Source organism: Desmodus rotundus, chromosome 3 (assembly GCF_022682495.2).
Source record: "Desmodus rotundus isolate HL8 chromosome 3, HLdesRot8A.1, whole genome shotgun sequence".
NCBI classification, from domain to species: Eukaryota; Metazoa; Chordata; class Mammalia; order Chiroptera; family Phyllostomidae; genus Desmodus; species Desmodus rotundus.
The window spans coordinates 161,743,419-161,767,221 of record NC_071389.1 but is presented as its reverse complement, the minus strand read 5'-3'; the positions used below and the strand labels follow the sequence as shown (position 1 = coordinate 161,767,221).

General features: G+C 40.1%; 1 protein-coding gene across 11 annotated transcripts in view; it reads right to left on the bottom strand.

The window, feature by feature from the left end:
• The window catches only part of KIF21A (kinesin family member 21A), a 134,213-nt gene extending 113,985 nt beyond the window's left edge, over window positions 1–20,228 (bottom strand). For 5 of the 11 annotated variants that reach the window (XM_053921629.1, XM_053921632.1, XM_053921633.1 and 2 more), the window contains exon 1: window positions 20,031–20,214. In XM_053921629.1, coding sequence (XP_053777604.1) covers window positions 20,031–20,074 — 44 coding nt within the window. In that variant the 5' untranslated portion in view covers window positions 20,075–20,214. Of the gene's footprint in view, window positions 1–20,030 lie in introns of all 11 variants that reach the window. The other 6 variants (XM_053921628.1, XM_053921635.2, XM_053921630.2 and 3 more) reach the window with 2 other exon arrangements.
• Window positions 20,229–23,803: the final 3,575 nt, after the last annotated feature.

Sequence of the window (23,803 nt, the reverse complement as noted above, 5' to 3'; positions counted from 1 at the left end):
ATCTTTAGGAATCATTTGAGATGACAACTTAATGACCTAGGGAAGCACTCATGAAACAAAAAATGTAAAGTGAAAATAATATATAGTGAAAAACTGTATATGCAATAGGATTTAATTTACATAAATGAAATTATGTTAAAATATACTAGGCAGAAATAAAATGTTTTTATTTATCTGGGGTGAAGTTCTTATAAATTTTCTGAAATGAACAGATAACATTTTTAAAATCAGAAAAAAATATACTACTAAAAATTTTTCCTTTGCATTGACAACTGAGCTAACTGTAAAAAGTAGTCATGTGAAAAACTATGAAAATGTTTACTCTTACATCAAATCAACTACTATCTACTTTTTAGAGTCATTAATATTGTTCCAAATCTTGCAGCCAAAAGCAATTTCCATAATAATATCAGATGATAAAAAACTATAACATCTTGAGTTTCAAAGCCAGAAAGGTAAACTTGTCAATAGAATACTCACCCCAAACTGTCAAGTGAGTACCCTACAAGACCATAACATGGCAGGCCACTGCTACCAGAATTTAGATAATCAATTACCCTTCCACCCCCTCTCAGTAGTGTCACCAACCAACTCAAAATTTTCATCACCCACTTTCTCCTAGTTAGCAAACCATCTCCAGCCCCCATCAAAACCAGTCATCTAAGATCTTCAAGTTGCTCTTTGGTCTAAAATGTGGAAACAGTTCATCAAACTCCTGTTCACCAAAGTCACCATATCAGAAGCCCAAACTTCCCAGATCATCTAATATAAAAATAGTCATTTAGTACTACTCTATATATGGCCTCTCATTTGTCCCCTCTCATCGTCTACTTATTTCTTACTTCCTTCCTAAACACTTCCATGATGTGTTGGAAATCATGGCCCAAAAGTAGCAGTACAGGTGAGTGGTTAAATCTGGAACATTGGCTGGAGTCAAATTTGCCAGAATTCAACTCCAGCCCTTTCACTTCCAGCTGTGTTTGTGACCCCAAGCAAATTGCTTAACTTCTCAATTTCCTCATTCATAAAAATGGGACTAATAATAGTACAGTTGTATCACCTAACAACAGGAATATATTCTGAGGAATGTATTGTTAGGGGCACTTACACAAACGTAGATAGTCTAGCCTATACACACGGAGACTATATGATATAGCCTATAGCTCCTAGGTTACAAGCCTGTACAGCATGCTACTATACCAAACAACATAAGATTAAATCAAGCACAAGAGAAAATTATGCAATGAAGGGATGTAGTAAACATGAGACATACGAGGCTGCTGCCAGCATAACACAGTATAGAGTTTTATAGCAAATTTTGTTTTAATAAGTAGAAAGGGCACACTCTAAAGCAACAATTCAAAGTATGGTATAGTAAATACATTAACCAGCAACACAGTCATTTATTATCATTACCAAGTATTACATGCTGTACATAGTTGTATGTGCTATACATTTATATGATGGGCAGCACAGTTGGTTTATTTACAACCTACATCAGCAACACCAGCAACACCAGCATCACCAAAAATATATGTGAGTCAATGCATTGTGCTATGACATCATGACATTGCTAGCTAGGTGACAGGAATTTTTCAGCTATGATAATATATGGGACCATGGTTATATATGTGGCCCATCACTGACCAAAATTACACAGCACATGACTGTACCTATACTATAGGATTATTGTAAGGATCATGTGAGTTAATACGTGGTTTAGAGTTTAGAACATGCGCTTCTGCTATAGAATGAGTCCTTGATAGCTCATTTATTCTGATTAGAGCTCACCTATGTCCTCAACCTAAAATGAGGTGGATTGCCCATCCCCTGAGGACATGGCTTTTATTAAAGTGGTCTCAAATAAAGTGGTCTCTTTTTCTTTCACATTACACAGAAGCCATTGCCTGGAGATGTGTTTTCTTCTTGCTCCTTCGTGCAGCTTCCAACTTGTCTCTCCTCATTCTGGCTTCCAAGAATTCCATCTTCCTTGAAGCACATGTCATCATAACTTGCCACTCCTCAGCATCCTTTATGGCTGTCTTTCTCACACAGTGTCATTCACTGATCTCAGTTACAGTCTATAATATCTCCTTCACCAAGACTTCTATTATCATTCTTGGCAACTTCAAATCCCTTAGGTGATACACCAACACCACTATCTCACAATTTGATCTCCTTAAGAAACATTCTTATTTTTGTTTTTTAAAAAGATACAGCCAGAAGAGAACTATTTCATTTTTATATTCCCAGTTCCAAACCACATCCATCTACACCCCCAAAAATTCTTTCTATCTTGTTAAAATGGAAGTCTCCCTATTTATACCTAAAGCCACTCTCTCCACTTTCTCTCTTCACTCATCCCTAGTCTCGTCTCAAAGGTCTGCCCTACAAATATCTCCTCTCTTTATCACACCATCAATTTTTCCCTCTCCTGGATCATTCCAGTCAGGCATAAGCATTGTTCATTATCATCCATTAAAATACTCTCCCCTCAACCTTATTCTCCTTCGTCTCACTTTTCTGCACCTATTTACAGCAAAATCTTCCAAAAGCACTATTGATTTCACTGTGTCTTCGTTCTCGTCTCTCGTTCTTTCCTTAATCCACTCCAAGTGGCCACTCCACTGAAACAGCTCGTATCTGAGTCACCAACAAAGTCTTACCAAAGCTAATGGTCAATTTGGTCAATTTTTGCTCACATCTCACTTGATTTCCACCAACATTTGAAACAGTTGACCAGCTTCTAGGACAATATAATCCCCCTGCTTTTTCCTAACCTCACTGGATGCTCTTTTATAGTCTCATTGGCTCAACCTTTTTCTTTTATTGGCCTCTAAATTTTAGGGTGTCCCAGAGCTTTCTCCCCACAAGTATTATCTAAATGTTTTCCCTTCATCAGTGACTTCATATAATCCCATGCTTCAACTACATGAATGACACTGCTTCTTAAAAGATTATCTTCAGCCCACACTTATTCCCTGTGATCCGAAGTCTATATTCAATAGCCAACTTGACATCTTTATTATGATGTCCAATAAATATAGCAATCACAACACAGCCAAAGTAGAACTAGTAATCCCCTTTCCCCCAAAATCAATTTCTTCTGATAATCTACTTGGTTCTTCTCTTGTCATCACATGCTTTATTAGCAAGTCCTAAGAACTCTATTCCAACAGACACCCAAGTCTACTGTTCACCATCTGTACTTCCATTGTTCAGTCCAAGCCTCCTCCATCTCTCTTCTGGAACACAATAGTAGATTTCTCACTGGTTTCCCACCTCCATTTTTAACTACTATTAACAGTCCATCTTCTATATAGTGACTAGTTATCTAAGAGTTAAATTAGGTCATGTCATATCTCCACTTACAGCTCCCTAAAAGCCTTCCCACTGAAGTTATGGTCAGGGGAGAGGGGAAGAAAGGTAGAGGAGGGTATGTAGGCATAAATGATGGACAGAGACTTGGCTTGGGGTGTTGAACATACAATACAGTGTACAGATGATGTGTTGTTGAACTACGCACCTGAAACCTATGTAATTTTGTTAACCAGTTTCACTCCAATTAATTCAATAAAAAGTAAAAAACTAAAAAGCAAAAATAAAAGAGTCCTTAGGTCATCTAAAAATAAAACTGAAATAATGACTTTTACTAAAAAAAATAATAAAGTCCAAACTTTTCATTCTAGACTACAAGGCCCTGAATGATCTGGCTCCTGCCTATCTCTGTTACCATCTCCATCCTCTTTTTTATTTGCTGTATTTGGCTCTACTGCTCTTTAAAACATTCCACTGACAGGCCAGCTTATTTTTCACAGATTTTGCACTTACTTTTGTTTAGAAATTCTCCTCTCATATCTTCTCATGGCTCACCTCATCTTCTCCAAAGTACTTATTGACACCTGAAATGATTTTATTTGTTTACGTTTGCAGTCTCTACCCTGACCCAATGTTAGCTCTTTGAGAGCGAAAACTCTTACATTGCTCACATCTCTATCCCCAACCTCAGAACACCCTTCCTATAACATCAACAGCACTCAAATACTTTTCACAGACTGACTAGAGTTTCCATAAGAATTATCAGGAGCATACTGTATTTCCTCTTACGGAGTTGAGAACCACACCTGACATGCTTACTGATGTACGAAACACTTCACAGAGAAGGACAAAGAAGAAATAAAAGTCTATCCATATTCTTAAATAATTCAAAATTCATTGAGGAGCAAGAAAAAACCAACATAAACCCAAGATACTAAAGACAACTATTTACAAAGCAGTCTATCACATACTATAAATTATACTTACATATGTGAATGGGACATAATTCATCAGGAAAACCACCCTTAGGAGAGAATAGTTCTATGAAGTATACAAGGTCTGCCTAGAAAATGTCCAGCCACTGTTAATATAATGAGAACGGTTTGGGTGACATCGAAGTAACCTGGCAGCCAAGGACAGTGGACTGGAATGCGCATGCGTGAACAATGATGGCTTCACTCTACTAGTCAGTGAGGCCGATATATGCCATTGAGTGAGTGTGTGTACTGTGTGGCCATCACATTCAAAATGAGCAAGTAGAGTAATGAATCTGCATCAAATTTTGCATTAAGCTTGAACAGTCCTCCATGGAAACTATTCAGATAATTCAGAAGGATTTCAGGGATGATGCAATGACTGCAGTGCAATAAAAGTGTGGCACAAATGCTTCAAAGGTAGTCGAGAATCTGTTGAAAGTGATCCACATTCTAGAAGGTCAGCAACAAGAACACCTGAGCATGTTGAACGTGTATGGGCTACTGTCAACAAGATCAGCAACTGACAGTGCAGGAACCAGATGCTGATCTGGGGACTCCAAAAACTACTCTGTCCAATATTTTCACGCAGGATCTTAGCTTGAAACACGTCGTGGAAAAATTTGTTCTGCAGTTTCTGCTACCAGAGCAGAAGGAACAATGTGCTACAGTTGCTAATGACTTGATTCAAACCACTACCAATGAACCTGATTTCCTCAAGGTCATAACTGGAGATGAATCGTGGGTCTAAGGCTGTGATCTGAAAATGAAGGCCCAGTCATCCCAATGGAAGTCGCCTGGTTCTCTATGCCCGAAGGTGGTGCAGCAAAGTCGCAGCAAGATCAAGATCATACTAACGGGAAGGTGTGGTCTGTCATGAGTATGCCCTTCCAGGTCAAACAATTACTAAAGAGTACTACCTCAATGTTCTTCGTAGGTTGATAGATGCAATACAAAGAAAATGGCCTCAGCTATGGGCAACTGGTGATTGGCAGCTTCATCACAGCAACACTACCACTCATGCCTCATGTCTCATGCAGAATTTTTTGGCAAAACATCAAATCACCCAGGTGACTCAGCCCTGCTACAGTCCAGATTTGGCTTTTCCCAAAACTAAAATCACCTTTGAAAGGGAAGCGATTTCAGATTGCTGGTAAGATTCAGGAAAATACAATGGGGCACCTGATAGCTTTCCAATAAAGGATTTTGCAGAGTGTTGTAAACAGTGGGAGAGATGCTGGGAGAACTGTGGGAGGTCCCAAGGTGCCTACTTTGAAGAGGACTGAGGTGCCATTGTCTTATGTACAATGCTTCTTGTATTTTGCATCTTCTTCAATAAATGTCTCTATTTTTCATGGTACATGGCTGGATACTTTATGGGCCAACCTTATATATTATCAATACTTTTACAGATGAGGAAAATGAGGCTCAGCCAACTTAAACAATTCACTCAAGTTAAAAACTAGGAGTCAGGTTCAAACAAGTCTCTTGATGTCAAATCCCATTTTCCTCTGAAGAAATCATTTTTGGTACTTCCTTATTACCAGAGCTGATTACTTTGAAAAGTACATCTAAACAAAGTTTGAATAATCACAAATGAAGCTGTCAAGAGCATCTAGAAGTCCATAACTCCACCAATATCACATGTTCAAAGTGCCTTGGGTCTTTGGGTCTTGAAAGATAGAACAGGTCATCAGTGTACTGAGAAAGAACACGGCCTGTTACCCACAGGACGCTGGGATTGTTGAAGCAGATACACGAGAAATACACAATTAACACAGGGATTTTATATTTTATTCAAACCATTCTCAGAAATGGAATATTTTAGAGAACTCTCCATGGAAGCTGCCTGCCTTACTCAGACCCAAGCCGGCCACTCTGAAGGAGTTAGTTATTAACAATGTGGGAAAAGAATATGTGTTTAATTGTGCACACATGCACATGTGTGTGTATACTCAAGTCTTTAAATGTGTGGATAAGCAATTGTCAGTAAATCTTTGCAAGTAACATCTGATGAAAATAGAATGAAACTTATGGAGGATTATTTTTTAATGAAATGAGCATGAAAATTAGAATAAGTACACAGGAAAAGAACAGAAAGCAAATAAACCGATAAGGCTATGTTAAAGATTAGGAGATTAGAAAGACTAGATGTCACGAGACTTAAATTATTAAAAAAAACAGTTTATATTACTCTTTTGGAAAATAAGGAGTCATTTTCTTAGAAAGTGGACTAATGTTAGTACAATGGCTATAGAGGCAGACTATTCCTGTAATTTGCACATATGTGTTCATATTACATTTATGGCATGTTTCATGGAAGAGCTATCCCATCTTATAAGGACATTGGAAGATTCTCCCAATGGGACTGAGTTCCTTAGGGGCAAAACCCTTATCTGTTCATGTTCATCCTACATTTCCCAGTACCTAGTAAAGTGTTTGGAGGGCCCTTGACTTTAGTGTGCCCCAATAACTAATCAATGGAATTAAACTAAATGGAAATATATTGAATTTATCTGAGTCAAAATTATTGGAATGGTCAGGGATAAGAGCTACTCATTATCCTCACAAATTAATATTTATTCCTCCATTTAAGATATCAAAATACCTAAAAGTTACTTACGTAATGAATTTCTGTGGTACTTAAAGAGACTTTGAAGCAACAGCTTTCTTTTCACACTTTTACAGCCCTTTACAAAGAGGCTACAGTGTCCTCCGCAGAAGTGTAATCCACTTGACATGTAGAGGGACTTGAGTCATAGAGAGGTGTCACATTATTTTTCCACAGGGTTACTTTCACACCGCTACCACCTCAGAGTGAGTCAGTGAAACAGAGGACATCTGCACTCCAAGTCCCAAAGCATCACTTTCACCACAAAGTGCACAGAAGTTTTTAAAAGATTCGATTCAATCAAATCTTTCAGTTTCCTCATGTTAGTCATAGAAATAGTGAGATGTTCTCGTAGAGCTTATATATAAAATGTGTATGTGAGTGTGAGTATTAACTCCATTTTCAGATGAGAAAACTAAGGTACATAAAGTTTAAGGGGCTGCCCTAAAATTTTGAACTCAAATCTATGTGACTCTAAAGTCCATGCGTTTTTCAATACATCATGTTGCCAAGATAAATAAAACTGAGGCAGAGATAGGGGTGAAGGAAAAATGATTGTGAAGCTAGAAAAAGAGAGATCAACCAGCTTTTAGTGATTCCTTGATGGATAATGAGGTAAGACAGGGTATTATTACCACAGGGAATACGCTTTTAATCTAGCTACCAGGAACTAGAATGGTTACCTGATCTTAAGGATCCCTTGGTCCTTTCACACATTTGTGTTCTTCCCTACCCCATCTCATATCGGTGAAGCTGTCATGAGAAAAAGCAATGGCCGACTCACCTGGATGTGCCAATCCCATACTGAGCAATTCCAGAGAGTATACCAGTAGCCTGGCCTAGCCCAACACATAGTCATGGGCTGCTTTTCAAAACTGAGATGCGAATCCATCACTGTGCAGGTACTGTATGGCCACAGCAGAAGCCAAAAGAACCACTTTCATATTAATGCAGAGGTAGACACAGTTCAGTTGTGACTAAAATTTTCCATTTCAAAATCACAATCAAGAGAGCTAAGATGAGGACTCAAAGCTTCAAGCTTCTTGACAAACCTAACATATCATACTCAATTAAAATGTCATAAGGATGAGTTGAGAATCTTTTTCAACAACTGATATTAAGAAACAAATACTGCACCTAAAATTAATACAAAATAATATTGAATGTGAACTGCAGTTGAAAAAAGAAACACATACCAATTCATTTTGTTTATTAACATTAATATATTTTATACCATACTGGCCAGATTCATCAACTCCTTTGTGTGTGTGCGTCTGTGTATGCATATGTGTGTGTATATATATATACACTTCACTCTTCATGTCCATCCCATACCCAAATCACAGCTTCTGGACCTCAGCTAAAATCTTTGTCAAAACATACTGTGGCCTCCAAGCTGACATGGGTTAAGGAAAAGCTGGACAGCTAGCCTGCCCAGAGGCCTGGGTGACAGGGAAGTGAAGTGAGGTCCAGAAGTGACCCAGACTTGATAGGTGCCAGCAGATGTGTACACTTGGATCCAATCTGATGGCAGCTTCCAGTCCTAAGTGGCCCACACGAGTTGAAGGAAATCCAGTTGGAAAAAAAAAGGTGATACGTTTCCCGCTCCACAGAAAGAGAGCTTTCAATAATTTCACTTAATCTAATAGATTTGAATTCAAGATACAGGGGAAAAATCTGTATCAGGAAACCAAGACAAAAGCCAATTCTGGACAAATAAATAGGAGGTGACAAGAAAAGCTACAATCCTTAAAGCAAAGGCATATAAGTTGGAAGCAGCAACGCAAATTTTAGACCAATGGGCTGGCGAGGACAACAGTGCTCTGATTTACACCTGACCTTATTTAGGACTCACCAAGAAATATGGAGGTACTCAGCAGATACAAATAATGATCATAAGATGACAGTAGCAACTATTCCTTATAAAACATTTGCTGATGCCATTACTATGACAAGGGTTTATATACATTATCTTACTTAATTCTCACAATATATGAGGTAGGTACTATTTTCTCTAATTAAGGCCCCTGGAGACTTTGAATATAAACATGTCTTCCTTCATAATGATCTATTACAGGGGATGAGAATTCTGGAAAATGGTTGGAGATATTTTTCATCAGTGTTAACCAATTTATACTGATTCATCCCCACTAAGGTTCAGTAGCTGCTTCAAGCAGCAGTAGTTGCTGTGACTGTAAAGGTTCTATTAAAAAAGCAGCAAAGCTACCAAGTCCATCCAGGGGTCAAACTCATAATCTTAGCTTTATTTTTAAACATCACACTAAAATCACTGCACTGACAAATCATCAATACCCACAGCACTCAAAGACACATAATTTGTATGCCTATGTTTAAATAGAATGAGGTAGAATCCTAATATTGAAACATATGAGAACACAAAATCAATGTCAAAACATGCCCAAATTTAAAATTGAAATCATCAAGTCTTTGAGTTACTCTACATTGAGAGCGAAGTCAGAGCACCTAAACAAGATCCATGAAAAATTATGTTGTTATACCAAGTTAACACAAAATTTAGAATCAAAGATAACTAAAGAAACCCTATACTCAAAGACAAGAACCAAATCTGCTACAAAGGTAACAGAAGTCCAGTTACACTTATGTAACAAAAGAGATAAGAACATAATCAAGGGCAGATAGAATCTGTTACCAATTTAAGGCCAAGTTGGCAAACTAAAATTCAAAAGCATCATAGCGTACTGCCTAACTGGAGACTTCAAAATGTCACAGACGTCACATTTGGATTAAGGAATCTTAGATGGCAGGCCAAATACTGAGGAACGAAATCTGTAATCTTGTGTTTAATCAATCAGCGGTTGACAGCCTCCATCATAGGGCAGCACAGACGCAGGCTAGGTGACCAACAGGCAGCTCAGACACAGATGTTTTGTGCTGAACTGAGGCGAACACGAGCACAACAAATGCCTTAGAAATGCACTGATTTTCAAGGAACATGGTGTGGGTGAACCTGTGCTTGGTTAACCATCATAGCTTAGACTAATGTGTTGAGCAAATAACTGTATTATCTTAACACATTATATCTTGCTTTACATATAGCTTAAAAGATAAAACTATATATCAATATATCTTCTCCTGAAAAGCATCCTCAGGACCACAGCATTTAATCATATATCCTGGGCGAACAGAACTATCCTCCCCCTTCCACAGCTAGTGATCAACATACCACATCATAATGATTAACTACAGCTTGACCCTCTCCGGGATTTCTTGTTCCAGCTTGCTGAGAGAAAAAAATTTCTAATTTAGAAACTTCAATTCCAGAAAAGAGTCACTGGTAGTGTCTGTGCTCATCGGTGGAAATGAAAACACTACCAAGAATCGTTAAGACACACCACAACTCTTAGGAAAATGAAATTAATGTCCTTATTAGACAACAAAGGCTTGTCAATTACTATTTGCTCTATGAATTGAATATATAAAGTGGAGTTATTAAAGTAAAGCAGGTGATGTATAGTTAACATGTTATGCAAAACACCCTTCTTTAATACAAAGAAATAGAAAAATTCATACACTATACTTTAAAGTGGTAAATATCAGGTTATAAAAAGATATCCAGATTACAACCATTTTTTAAAATGTTGATATACATAGGAAAAAATATATATATAAAACCTCCCAAAATGCTAATAGTAATTATATCGGGATGGTGAATTATGATTGATTATTCTTCTCATCTTTTCCCAGATACTTTCACTAACGTGATTACATTATTTCAATAACAGAAAAAAATGACATTAAGAACTGATTTGGAGATAATTAGACTAGGCCTGAAAGATCTATTTCCTGATTCTAAGTACCAATCTTCCTTTAAAGTGCTTTCAGCTAAGTCTTCCCTTAGCTCTATCAGGAAGTACTACAGACACATTGCTCCATCAGCTCCAGATGCCAGAAAAAATGTTTTCGTAAAAATATAAATTTATTTTTTAAGTCCTGTGTTATTATCATTTCTGGTTTTTATACTTAGTTTATTTACTCCTTGCAGCTCTCTTTACTCTGTAGCCTGGTGTAGTGTGTTGCAGCCACGCTGATCAGAGAAAGCAAGGAAAGCATTAGCAATGTTTTCAAAAACGTGGTGCAAGCCAGTTCAGAAAGGAAGCTCACATTTTTACTAACCAACCTAACCCATGCTCTTATAAGAGGGTAAGCAACTAGCATGAGATATAACTTACTACTATTGTTAATCTCACAAAGTATACAGTAGTACCTTTACAAAACACTAAAAACAATACCAACGGAACGTCTTTGTGGAAAGAGAAGAATAAAAACAGTGGATTTTACTAAACTATAAAAGGAATTTGGTAAGACAGAACAAGATGGTATGTGATTTACATATTGAAAACAAAAAAAGTAACTAAGAGCCTAGGTAAAGTAAGGTTTTTGGAAGTGTTTATACAAATTTTTGTTTCATTCATTTGGTGCAAGTAATAGGCATTCAAAAAGCAAACAAATAAATGCAGGCACCTATAAGCACTTTACGTACTACAGAATGACTAATCCAATTGCTGGAGTATGGAATATAACCAACATGCCCAATGTTGGTTATATCAAGCTCATCTCTAATAATATTCCTGCCTATGTTTGTATCAAAACCATTTTCCAAATGCTTTCACATGGTTATTTATTTTAATCCTTTCCCAAGTCCACTCAGGTAAGTGGATAACCACCTCCTCAGAGCCAAGTTTATCCTTCTTAAGAGTCCAGACAAAACAGTTTCAAACTATCAGAAGTTCATTTGTCATTCGCCTCCAACTGCTTTAACGCCTCTTCTTTGATTCTAGTGCACAGTGGACATTCGATAATTAGGTAATAAATAAATTAATGTTGATCCTAAAAAGTAACTAAATGTAGAAGGAATACAGTTGGGAGTAGAAATGCCCTGTGCCTCATTGGTACACCGTGTGATCAACATACCACATCATAATAATTAACTACAGCTGACCCTCTCCAAGGTTCCTTGTTCCTGCCTGCTGAAAGAAGTCTCTTATTTAGAACTCCAAACGGACTGTGCAGCTGTGTCAAAGAGTGTGGATATCAACTCTGAAAAAATACAATTCATCATATTTAGAGAACTGATATTGTCATGCATAAGTGACAGAAACAACTTCCCAAAGTTGGGAATAATTCCAAAAACTAAAATTTTACTACACACTAAGAGGTCCAAAGAGTAGGGGATAAAACTGAGCTGACCTTGTTTTAGCCCCTGGGTGGGCTCCTGCTGCCCACCTCTCCACAACCAAGTCTGAACAATTCTCTCAGTTTCTTGCTCTTACTGAAGAAGCAGAAAGAAGAGAGTTACTCAAATTAATTGGCCCTGGTGTTAAATCCTGAATGACCTTCATTCCAACCTAGATTTGTATCAGCTTGTTTGAATTCAATCACTCCAATGTCCTTCAAATATTCTATTATAATAATGCTGTCACTACTGTTAGCACCTTCTAAAAAATAAAAAAGTAAATGTTCTCTGAGTTTTGGGTTTGGGAACATTTCCAGTCAAACAGTGAAAGTTGTCACATTGCTTATATCTCTCCAATTGGGATTTTAGAGAAAGTGAGAGAAGAATCATACGAAGAAGGTGGATGGCACCAAAACGCAGAAATTTCCCTGCATGGGAGCAGTCTAGAAAGACTTTGTGTAGAGGTAGGATTTAGAATACTTTTTAGATGATATGTCTTGATTATGGTCAAATTGTATTGCATTCTTTATTTCCTTTATTATTTAAAAATTTAGAACCACCTATCCAGTAAAGTAATATTCAAAAGGGGTCATTTTAATCCACTCAGATTTCTACATCCATCTCCAATTCTATATTCCAAAATACGACTCACCTCACCCCACTTGACCTCTACCCCATCCCCACCCTCCAGCCACTTCCTTTGTAAAGAGGCTGCCATTATTAGTGAAATGTGGTATAATCCTCAAGAATATAGGAGTAGGAAAAACAATGGTAAGAACCAAGATGAAGGAAGGAGGAGAGGCCACATGTTTCAGGCCCAGCATTTACCAAATCCTGTTATTTACAAGTTTAACATTATTTCACATTTAGACTACACGCACATTGTTCTTTTCTAGTTGCTGTTAAAGCATTAATGCGATACATGTAGAATGTTGAGAACAGTCCAGTTATATTATAACCCGATTTTGGCATTTCTTCACATCTGAATATACCAGGAGCATAAACCTGGATATGTAGTCCAGGGTCCTTCTCTCACTACAATCACTGGTGTCGCTTCTAGAATGGAGGCAATCATACAGCCAAAATAATGGGCACTGAGAATGGGAGAACTCATCTAAATGTCAAATTGAACTTTTATAAGGAGTGCTTAAGGGATTAAAACTGCAGTTTTTTAAATTTATTCTATTTCTGGGATGTCTGTCAGCAAAACATGAAGTCCTTGAAAATCCACAGCACAGAGAAGACTTGAGCTGCTAGTTGTAGCTCCTCAAGCAGTTTCTGCAACGTGTCTGGGCCTAACTTGCCTCAATCGTTTCAAAAAGTGGGGGATAGGTGGTGGGGCCTCTCAACCAGCTAGTCCTTTCAAGGTCCCTTTCAAGTTTTAAAGCCAATTATAAAAGTACTAAAAATTATGTTCAATGTATAAAATGTCTAATAATTTCAAAAAACAAAAGACAAGGGATCCTCAAACATAATTCTTAAACATTCAGAAAGACCTCATAATAATTGCGAGGTGTCATGAAAAGTGCCCTTTGGGCCTGGCTGTCATTTGCTTCAAATAAAGCCTCAGCCACAGGAAAGCTATTTTAACACTCTGAGAAGATTAAATAGTTAATCCACTGGGAAACCATGTTGAAAAACAGAATTCACAAATCCGCTTCCCTGAAAGAAGCATTGAAAATAGCAAACATAATTGTTATATTTTGAATAAAATTATTCCATAATACACTGTATACAAATACTTTCTATTATTTGGCATGCATTTTCATCAATGTGTTTTTCTTCCTGATCTAAAACGCAGATAAAGGGAATGTCTAATGTTGACAGAAGACGACCATTTGTAAGTCAGAGTCACACAGGTGAGTTGTAACTTGTTTTGGGGAAAAACATCCATAATAATGAAAATTCCCAGTTCACTTCTTTGAGGAGAAATTATGTGCATTGAAGATTGGGCAGATTATGGCAACTGATGTGAACTGGAAGATTGGGCAGATTATGGCATTAACTGCCAAGATAATTTCTGCTCTCATGGCTTCACTAAACTGGAATTTCTAGTGCATCATTCACTATCCCATAATTATGCATCAAAATATCAACCAATTAGCAGGTAAGATGCTAAGAGCTCAAGAGGCAGTGGTAATTAGACATGAAATCTGAACTTCCACGGAGTTTCAAACAAGCAGGCCTATCGCCCTTTATAAATTTAATAAACCTGAAGAAAATGTATCATATTTTATAAATAAAATAATTTCATTGGCTTTCAACTCACATCATCTGCTAGTTTTTACTCCTTTCTTTCCTTTCCCTTACTTCCTGATCCAAATGTAAAGACATACAAGTAGGGCATGAATGTTATACCTAGGAGGACCTGATATAAATGAAATCCTTCTAATGCATAGGCTTTGGAGTTCAATTGGTGTATATGTGTTTGGAAGCAGAGCGCACTTGTCATTTCTAAATCACTGTTCTTGAGGAATGTATGAACTAAAAAATGCTATTAAAAATAGAGAGAGATAAAAACTACACTGGAACAAATGTATTTCACGTCTAGATTGTGCTGCTGTCTGTATTTTGCGTTCGTTCCAACATAATTTGTGCACTGGAAGAGCTCATGCTGCTAGGTCTGAGCTCCACAAAAGCGGGGGTCACGTCTGCCACGTGGTGTGCATCCGCAGTTGTGGGAGAGCACCCAACACACAGTAGGCACTTAATATTTGTTGCATAGAGGAAGGAATAAACAAATAACCAAATACCAGATAAACATCTACTTCTATAAGGTAAATATTTCTAAGAGCCTGGCTTATCTCCCTCTATATTTTCTAAACATTACATTGTTTCAAATAATTTACTACACATGTATATTCATGTTTCAGCTTGAAAGATCCTTATTACATTGAAATAACTTTGTAAAATGTTTTGGAAACATTGGGAAATATGTTTAAGAACACAGAAATAGGCATCAAAAACCTGAATTTTAGTTCCAATTTTCCTATTTAATGGCTGAGAAATCTTGAACAGGCCACCAGTGTCTTTGAGAATGATCTTTTCATCTGTATAATAGGGATAATATCTGTGCAGCTTACCTCATAGGGTCTTATGTAGATTAAATAAAATATAAAAAGTATTATAACCAGAATGAAACAAAAGACCACAAAAGCCTAAATGTTTCCTCTTCAGTCAGGGAAGCACCCAGAGTAAATACACTGTTGGAAAAGTCAAGTTTAAATTGGCAAAATTGTTTCTTCATGTCAATATGGTGATATCGTTTGTGCCAACAGCTTGACTAACAAGAACAAAATCATCACATATTTAATGGGCTGAATATGAAAAGTTCTTACAACCCTTAATAACGTCATAATGCCATCTCAGCATGAGGAAAGAGAAAAAAGGTTCAGGGAGGTCACAATGCAAATCAGTGCCAGTGACAGACCTACAACAGAGCTTTTGATTGTCCAATCAGCTCTTAAGACTGCTGAGCAATGCTACCTCTTACAAGCGCTTCAGTAAGTTGAAAATACAGCAAATCAGACATTAGATACTAATCTAACTGTCAAAAATATGTACTGTTCTCTGCTGAAAGCCAAGCAGAAACTTTAGTTCGCAACCACATAGACCAGCAATTTTTAACTTTTTCTCTCAGAGTACACATAAACTAATTACTAAAAAGCTGTGGCACGCCAAAAAATATATTTTTTGCCAATATGATAAAAATATAGGTATAATTTTGATTCATTCACACCAGACGGCTATTATTGTGTTGGCTGCTGCCATTTTTTTATTTGACAGTCTAAGGGGAAAGAGGCCAGTGCCCCTGACTAAATAGTCAGATAGTGCAAGGTTTAAAAATTCTTGTGGCGCCCTAGGGTGCCCGCTGTTGCACACCAGTTGAAGATCACGGACATAGACAATAACACGAAAACCAATGGTTATTCCTGCATCTCCATTTTCATTCAGCAATTTGTTATATTTTGCAAGCTAAAGTTCCTGTGAAGGAAAAGAAAGTCTCGAATATTATTTCAGGATTACGACAGGGAAAGGAAAGACAACAATCCCATAATGTGTTAGATTTAGACTCAGCTACCATCTGGAGCCCATAACCAGTAACCTTCTACGCCTATGCACTTGGAGGGAAAAAAGGGTGCAACTAAATCAAATCTTACATATACGCGTGTGTGTCCATGGGGGGGGGTATAACCACTCTAAAAACAGACACCTAATATTTTTGTATTTTCTCGATCTGACGGTAAGGTTAGTCTGTAATAGAATGGCTTGAGCAGTTATTTTATATATCTTCTTCACATTTTTTAAATTATAGAGCAGCACTATCCAATAGAAATACAATGTGAGCAACACTATATCTAATTTTAAAATTTCTGGTAGCACCCTGACCACAAAACAAAAGGCCTCCAGTTCCATTCCCAGTCAGGGCACGCACCTGGGTGGTGGGTTCCATCCCCAGTCAGGGCGCAGACAAGAGGCTACCTCTCTCGCATCAGTGTTTCTCTCCCTCCCTTCCCCTCTCTTTGAAAATAAGTAAATAAAATGTTGTTTTTTAATTTCTGGTAACCACATTTTTAAAAAGGAAAACTTAATATGTTAAATTAATGTTAATAATATTTTATTTAACTCAATATATTAAATTAGCACTTTAATATATCAATACAAAGATTATTGCCATGTTTACATTCATTTTTTCATACTTTTTCATAAGTCTTTGAAATTTCATGCATACATTACACTTAACACACATGTCAATCAGGACACTGTTTATCAGAAATACTTTATCAGTATTAAGATTTCATAAACATGACAGTTAACAAGTAGATCCACATACCAAGTTGTCCCAAGCATACATAAAATTTTCCCAAAATCTGAATCAAAGGCCAATCTTTAGAATCCTTTAAAATTTAGTAGCATTAATCATAATTCCAGAGGGGTCAGGTAGTGTGGCTGTCACCTGAATCCATACCTACCACACCTTGGATATATACTCTGTCAAAAGGCATTTTCAAATATTGAATAAAAAATGGTCTCCCTAAATGAGAAAGATTCTGTTTACCTTCTTTTCCCTAAAGCTTTATATGACCCATGCACTCATTTTGAGAAAACCTCAAATAGAATCATCAGCTTTGACATAATAGTAAGTCTCTACATCTAATAAAACACAAGAACCTCCAGGACGTTTTTTGCGCATTTACATAAGTAGAGTCAACTCTCTATTTATTACCTGTTATTACATTATACAGTGAAGAAGAAAAACAGGTCAAATGCCCAGCTGATCTGTCTATTTGTTGACTTCTTTACCCTGCTGCTGAAGTTATCTATCGCAAACCGGAGGGTAGGATCAGAGGGCACTGCGAAGGTTAAAGACTCTGAGGAAATACTTTAGCATTAAGTTCAGGTCCTCTCTTTCTGAGCTCTATCTTTTCTAGCAAAATCTACGTATGGATAATCTGTCAAAGCCATTCATTTGTAGTTGAACTAGTACAGAATCAGGAAGAGGCAACTGGCCTTACCTCGAAGTAAAGCTTTGCAAAGCTTGTTTTTGCCTCGCACCTCTGTAGGCTTAATGGTTAACAATCTGGGTTAGAGGCCAGCGGTTTGGGTTGGAACTCTTGTTCTGCCACTTGCTATCAGTTTAACTTTGGGCAGGTTACTTAATTTTTCCATGTCTCATCTGTAAAATGGCCATAATAATAAAAGGACCAGATCTAAGTCAAAGATTGTTATGAGGAATAAATGAGATTTCACAGGCCATAAAACATCTTAACACACAGCACTGATCCTGGCACATGGTATGTACCCAACAATTATTGCTATTTTTTAACTCAGAAATCTGGATAATGGAGATGGAGATAAATGCTTAACAAATATTTGTTGTAAATAAAAACATATGTCCAAGCACTTTATAAATACCAAAGTGCTGGATAAGCTATTTTCATCCTATGCAAAATAAGTTTAGAAAGTGGATCTACTCAGACGATGTATTTAATGAAGAAAAAAATAGATCTTCACAATGTGGCTTACTAAATTGTTAAACTTTTATAAAGCCTTTACCCAACAATCATACCCACACCAGTCACTTAAACAGTGCTCATATGCATATCAAAACCAAACGTAAGTCATTTATCTGCCAACCTCACTGTAGGGTGGTCCATGGCTGTGCTCTCCCTCTACTGCAAAGCAGGTTTAACAGCATGGCCAATACATTGCCCTATGATGTTCCAGGCGTGTCCAACCTTTTGGTGTCTCTGGGCCACACTGGAAGAAGAGTTGTCTTGGGCCATGCATTAAATACACAAACATTGACAAAAAATGATGAGAAAAAAATTGTTTTTAAGTAAATTTACGATTTTGTATTGGGCCACGTTCATAGGCATCCTGTGCCCATGGGGCCGTGAGTTGGACACCCCTGTAAGAGTATTTACAGATAAAAATCTTAAATCTCTAAAAATGGTTTCTCTCACAGGCAAATTTTCTGTTTCCATTACCAGTTTATGTTCCTTCATCACATTCCTTGACCTGATCAGCTAACGAACAAAGCTGCTCCTTACTGCACTTCCTAGTTCCCTTCCCTTTGTCTGCCATCATTTATAAGAATTAAAAGACCAAAAGAAACATAGTAGCAGTAAATAGGAGAAACAAACAAATCCAACAATTAGATAAGTAGCCCCAGAATAACCAAGGCCAAATTAAAACTTCAAAAGCTTTGTCACAGGTGATTCTAAACAGTCATAAAACTGTCACTTCCATGGGTGGCCATGTCCTGGTCTGTAAAGGGCATGCAAAAAAATCTTTAAAATTACTTTTATTCTTTAAAGTGATAAAAATACAAAGTATATATAACACTGCCATTTCTATGCCTTACCAAGACTGGTCACTAAAATAACAGAAATGCTGACATCATAGGATTTGCAAAATAACTTCCCAGAAAGACACCAAGAGTAGAGGACTTTAAAAAAATAAATTCTTGAAAAGATTATTTTTATAATCCTTAAAGCATACATAAGGAGAAGTGAATTCACAGCAGTAGCCTATCCGAGCTGTGAAAGCAACGCACTTATTCCACCATGAATGCTTCATTAATGTTTCAGGGATGATGTTGCAATTTTCCATGAGCAACTGTCAGCGCTTTGCTTGACAAGTATCAAAGCGATTTAAACTACATTCAACACTCCCGTATCTGCCATTGACCAAAATGCAATTCTGAGGTGCCCAGTATTTCCAAATCACCCCCTGGCACGTATAATTTTATATTGTATCCACCCTGCACGCATTTTAACCCTTGCACTTGCTGAAAGGTTTCCTTCCTTCCACGGACCCATCACCAGTGATTTTATCTTAAATATAATTCCCACTCCAACGCCTTTGAGGCCAGATGCGCCTCCTGTACCCGCACGCCGGAGCCATAGTCCGGGGCGCAGCGATGCTTCGGGAGGCTCGCCTGTGCCCAGACATCCACCTAGAACCTGCGGTGGAAGCGCTGTCAGGCTGACGCTTTGTCTCCTGCCTCCAGAGGCCGCGGCTGCATGTACACGTAGGACACTCTTTACAGAAAAAGGGCACCCCAGCACCCAGAGAGGGGCTCCTCCAGGCAAAGACGGGCAGGCAGTCGCCCCAGGGAGCCAAAGCTGAGACCACTGTGCCTGGGCGCGAGACCCGGAGGGGACATGGCGCCTGGGGGGGCCTGGCGCCGCGCAGCCGCTGGCCACCTGCGACCGCGGGGGGCGTGAGGACGGCCGGGGTCTCCCCGCCAGCGCCCGGCCGCGCGCTCCAGGCCGGCGGGGACCCGCCGCCTCGGCTTCCGCAGCCGCCGCCCGCCCGCCCAAACGCCCGGCAGGTCCCCGGAGCAGGTCCCCGGAGCAGGTCCCCGCCGCGCCCGCAGCCCGCCCTCCGCCGCGTCCGTCCTCACCTGACAGCCACCCGCACGGAGCTCTCGTCCGGGGCGCCCCACATGCCGGCGGCGGGCGAGCGCCGAGCCCCTGGGCCTCCGGGCCCCACAGCACACGCGCCGCCGGAGCCGCGGGGCTGGGGCGCGGGCGGCTAGAGTGGCAGGGGCGGCCGGCTCACCTCCGCGGCGCTCCAGCCACGGCCGACTGAATGGGAAGGTGGCGGCGGTGCCCAGGCGGCGGCGCAGAGGCGGGCGCGGGGGAGGAGGTGATTCCCGGCCGGCGGGCGCCGCCCCTTCTCCGCTCGCACCCCCCGGGAGCCGGGGCGGGGACGAGCGCGCTTGAAAGGCGAGCGCCGCGGCGGCGGAGCCCGCAGGCCGCCCGCGGCCTCCAGACGGCGGTGTCGGGGCGCCCTGCCCACTCCGCTGGGGACGCCGCCCGCCGGCGGCCGGGCTGAGGCTCCGCGTCCTCCGGGGTGCTCGAGGCTGCGGGCCCCGCACCGCGTCAGCGCCGGCCCCCCTCGCCCTCCCCGCGGCCCGCGGCCCGCCCTGCCCCGGCCGGGCGCTGCCTGGCGCTGCCGGGCACGGACGCGCGGGGGAGGCCGCCGGCCTGCGCGCCCTTCCAGGCTCTCCCTGGGCACCGCCGCAGCGGACGCCCGCCCAGTCGCCCGCGGCTCTTCTAAAATCAAAGCTCGTTCGGCCTCGCAGCGCCAGGAACCGGCCAGCTGCCGCTCGGATTTGACGTCGCTGCCGCTCTCAGCTTGACTGTCCTCTTTGCGGCCTGGACTTTGACCCCCGTCCCCAGCCCCCCGGGGAACGCCGGCCCTGCCGAGAGTCAGCCACTCCTGCTGAGCTGGCTCCCGGCTTGGGCCGCCGTCTCTGTTCTGCAGCCCATCGCCCCTTCACCAGCCCGCGTGGGGTGTGGGAAGGATTGACTCCTGAGACTCTTGAGTGCGTTTCTGTTAAATCGCTGCGCACTGGTAAAGGAACTGTACCGTGGTACAGCCAAGTGTTCCCAGAACTGAATACCCACCGGGACCTGCTGTACAGTAAACCCTCCCAGACTGACTTTCTTGGCCTTCTGGCCTTCAAAAAGCACCTCTCAGTCCCGGGATTCCATCAACGTTGACCCATTGTGGTTTCTGCTAGTGGCCATTGTGCTTCCACATGCCTTGGGAGAGCGCTGTGGAAACAGCCTTTATTAGCTTTACCACCGAGGATCTTGTGCGGCCCGTCCATACGGTTTCTCTGAATAAACACGTAGGGACGCATGAAACAGTAGAAAAGATTAAATGTCACCATCTCAATAAAGGCACTGCCCCAAGGACCTACAATCGAAAATCCCGTGCCTAACAGCCTACCCAGCAGAGATACAGCAGCAAGGGTCAGAGGAGGCAGCACACTTCGGGACAAAGAAGTGTTTAATGATCTCAGTGAATGCCTATGTGATGTTTAGTTATAGATAGATTTAAACTTACTCTGTCTCTTAACCTCGATACCTCTCAGCACCACAGGTTAATATGATAGGTTAGTATCATAGGTTAACATACACATCCGTCCCAGGAACATTCTCGGTAGCAAAGCTCTCCTCTGGCTGTGTTTCTGGAGAGCATCCCCTCCTCTCAGTATTTATCTATCAACAAATCTGAGCGCTAGTTCCTTCTGTCCTCACAGTCCCCCCATATGGATGGCTCTGGACTGGCCACTTTGCTTCTTGGAATGATAAAAGCTACAACAAAGGCAAGTGAAGCCAAGCAAATTTAGCAAGAAAACTAGAGGTGTGTATAATTTAGGACCTTTTATTGTTTTTAAAAAGTTTCATTTAAAGTAGCATTAGTCCATAGATGTCTCCATGGGAGCTGTTAAATACAAATGCCGCCAGGATCCAGGCAGGTAACTGGAGCGAGTGGAGCAGGCAGGACAAGGACTGTTGCAGCATAGGGAGCACAAGGCCCCTTCCCGAGGCGCTGGCCATCCCCTGCTCCAGACTGCTGGAAGGCAGACCCACCGCCGCCAAGCTTTTTGTTTGCTTGTGTGTTTGTTACTTCTCAAGAATCAGAGAAGAAGCAGACCTTTACGTGAAAGCTCAGTTTTTTAAACATCAACAACTAATTCAGCACTATACTTACATACCATGCAAAACAATCAAAATATGTCTCGGGCCAACTTCAGTCCCAAGCATCAGGCTGAAACTTCTGACCAAACGTCAGCACCAGTATAGCTGTGTCTCTGAGTACATGTTGCACATGGGTTCAGGAAGAGGTAGTGTAAAAATTCAAATTCTCGTTGATGACAGAGTCAGTAATTTTCTTCCAAATTTATAAATTTATAAATTAATGATTATTTTGTATTTACTGAAGATTCCTTTATAGCTGCTAGAATCCCTTTCCTTATGACTCATCTAATTACCTTTTTTTTATCCTCACCCAAGGACATTTTTTTTCATTGCTTTTTAGAGATAGATGGAGAGAGAGTCTTAGAGGGGGAGGGAGGGAGAAGGCCAGGGAGAGAAACATCGATGTGAGAGAGGAACATGGATCGGTTGCCTTTCTTATGCGCTGAAACCCCACAACCCAGGCACAAGCCCTGACTGGGAATCAAACTGGTGCCCTTTCGCTTTGAGGGAGAATGCCCAACCAACCGAGCCACACCAGCCAGGGCTCATCTAATAATTATCTCCAGTTGAAGGAAACTCCAAGGGAAGAGATCTTACCACAAAAGGGGTTTAAATCCTATTCCAATTATTCGCACAATAAATATTTAGTAAATGAGTGCTATTACGCAGGCGGTGCTGGACCCTAGATAGGAAGAGGATTAAGACTGTCGGATTCTACAAGGTACTTACAGTCTCGTTCAGGGAGAAAAATTTGAACATCTATGATGGCAGCATTAGAATTTATGACAAGAGTATGACGAATTCCATCCGGAAGGGTGAGGAATTCTTCAGGTATAGACCATTCAGGAGGATCTCCCTGAGTCCACTCTTGCCTCTACACTGCAGTAAGGGTGATCCTTTAAAACATAAGTCATTTATGTCACTCTCCTGCCTGAAACCTCCTAAAGGCTACCTAACAGAAATAGAATAAATTCTTCTAGACTTTAAGGCCCTTCACATTCTGGCCTCTCCAAGTTCTAATCTTATCTTTTGCCACTCTAAATTTTAATCACTCTTTTTGGTGAAACTGCCTTCCTTTCTATTCCTTAAACATAAAGTTATTTTCTGTCTTAGGACCTATTCCTCTACCTGGTTATCTCCTTTTGATTTGTTAGGTAGGTATCAGCTTAAATGCTATCTCCTTGAGAAGACCTCTCCTATTCAATCTAAATTAGCAACCCCACATGACTGGCATGGCCCAGTGAAAAATTGAAAATGCACTGTCTTGTTAGAAAAGCAGTATTAAAATGCTGTTAAAGATACTGATCTATAAAGCTTTTATTTTTCTCTTCTGAGCTCTCTTGCTCAACTTGTCATAGTGCTTTCTTGACTTACTATTTAATGTCATTTCCCATAAAGAAAAATTAAAATTTTAATTATTAGCATGATTTTACCATTCATCTTTATATTGTGCAATGTCACTTTTAAGATGTATAGAAGAGCACTTAATTCATATGTGGAATTGTCAAAATTGTATAATTCCTATTATGTAGTTCATAAACACATGGGAATTTCATTTTTAACTGAACTGTAGAAACATTGTACAAAACTAACTCAATTGTTTTTATTTCACTTGTTGATACACCTACATTCTACTAACGCTTTCTACCTTTGGCTCACGGATGCATCAGAAAAAGCCGAA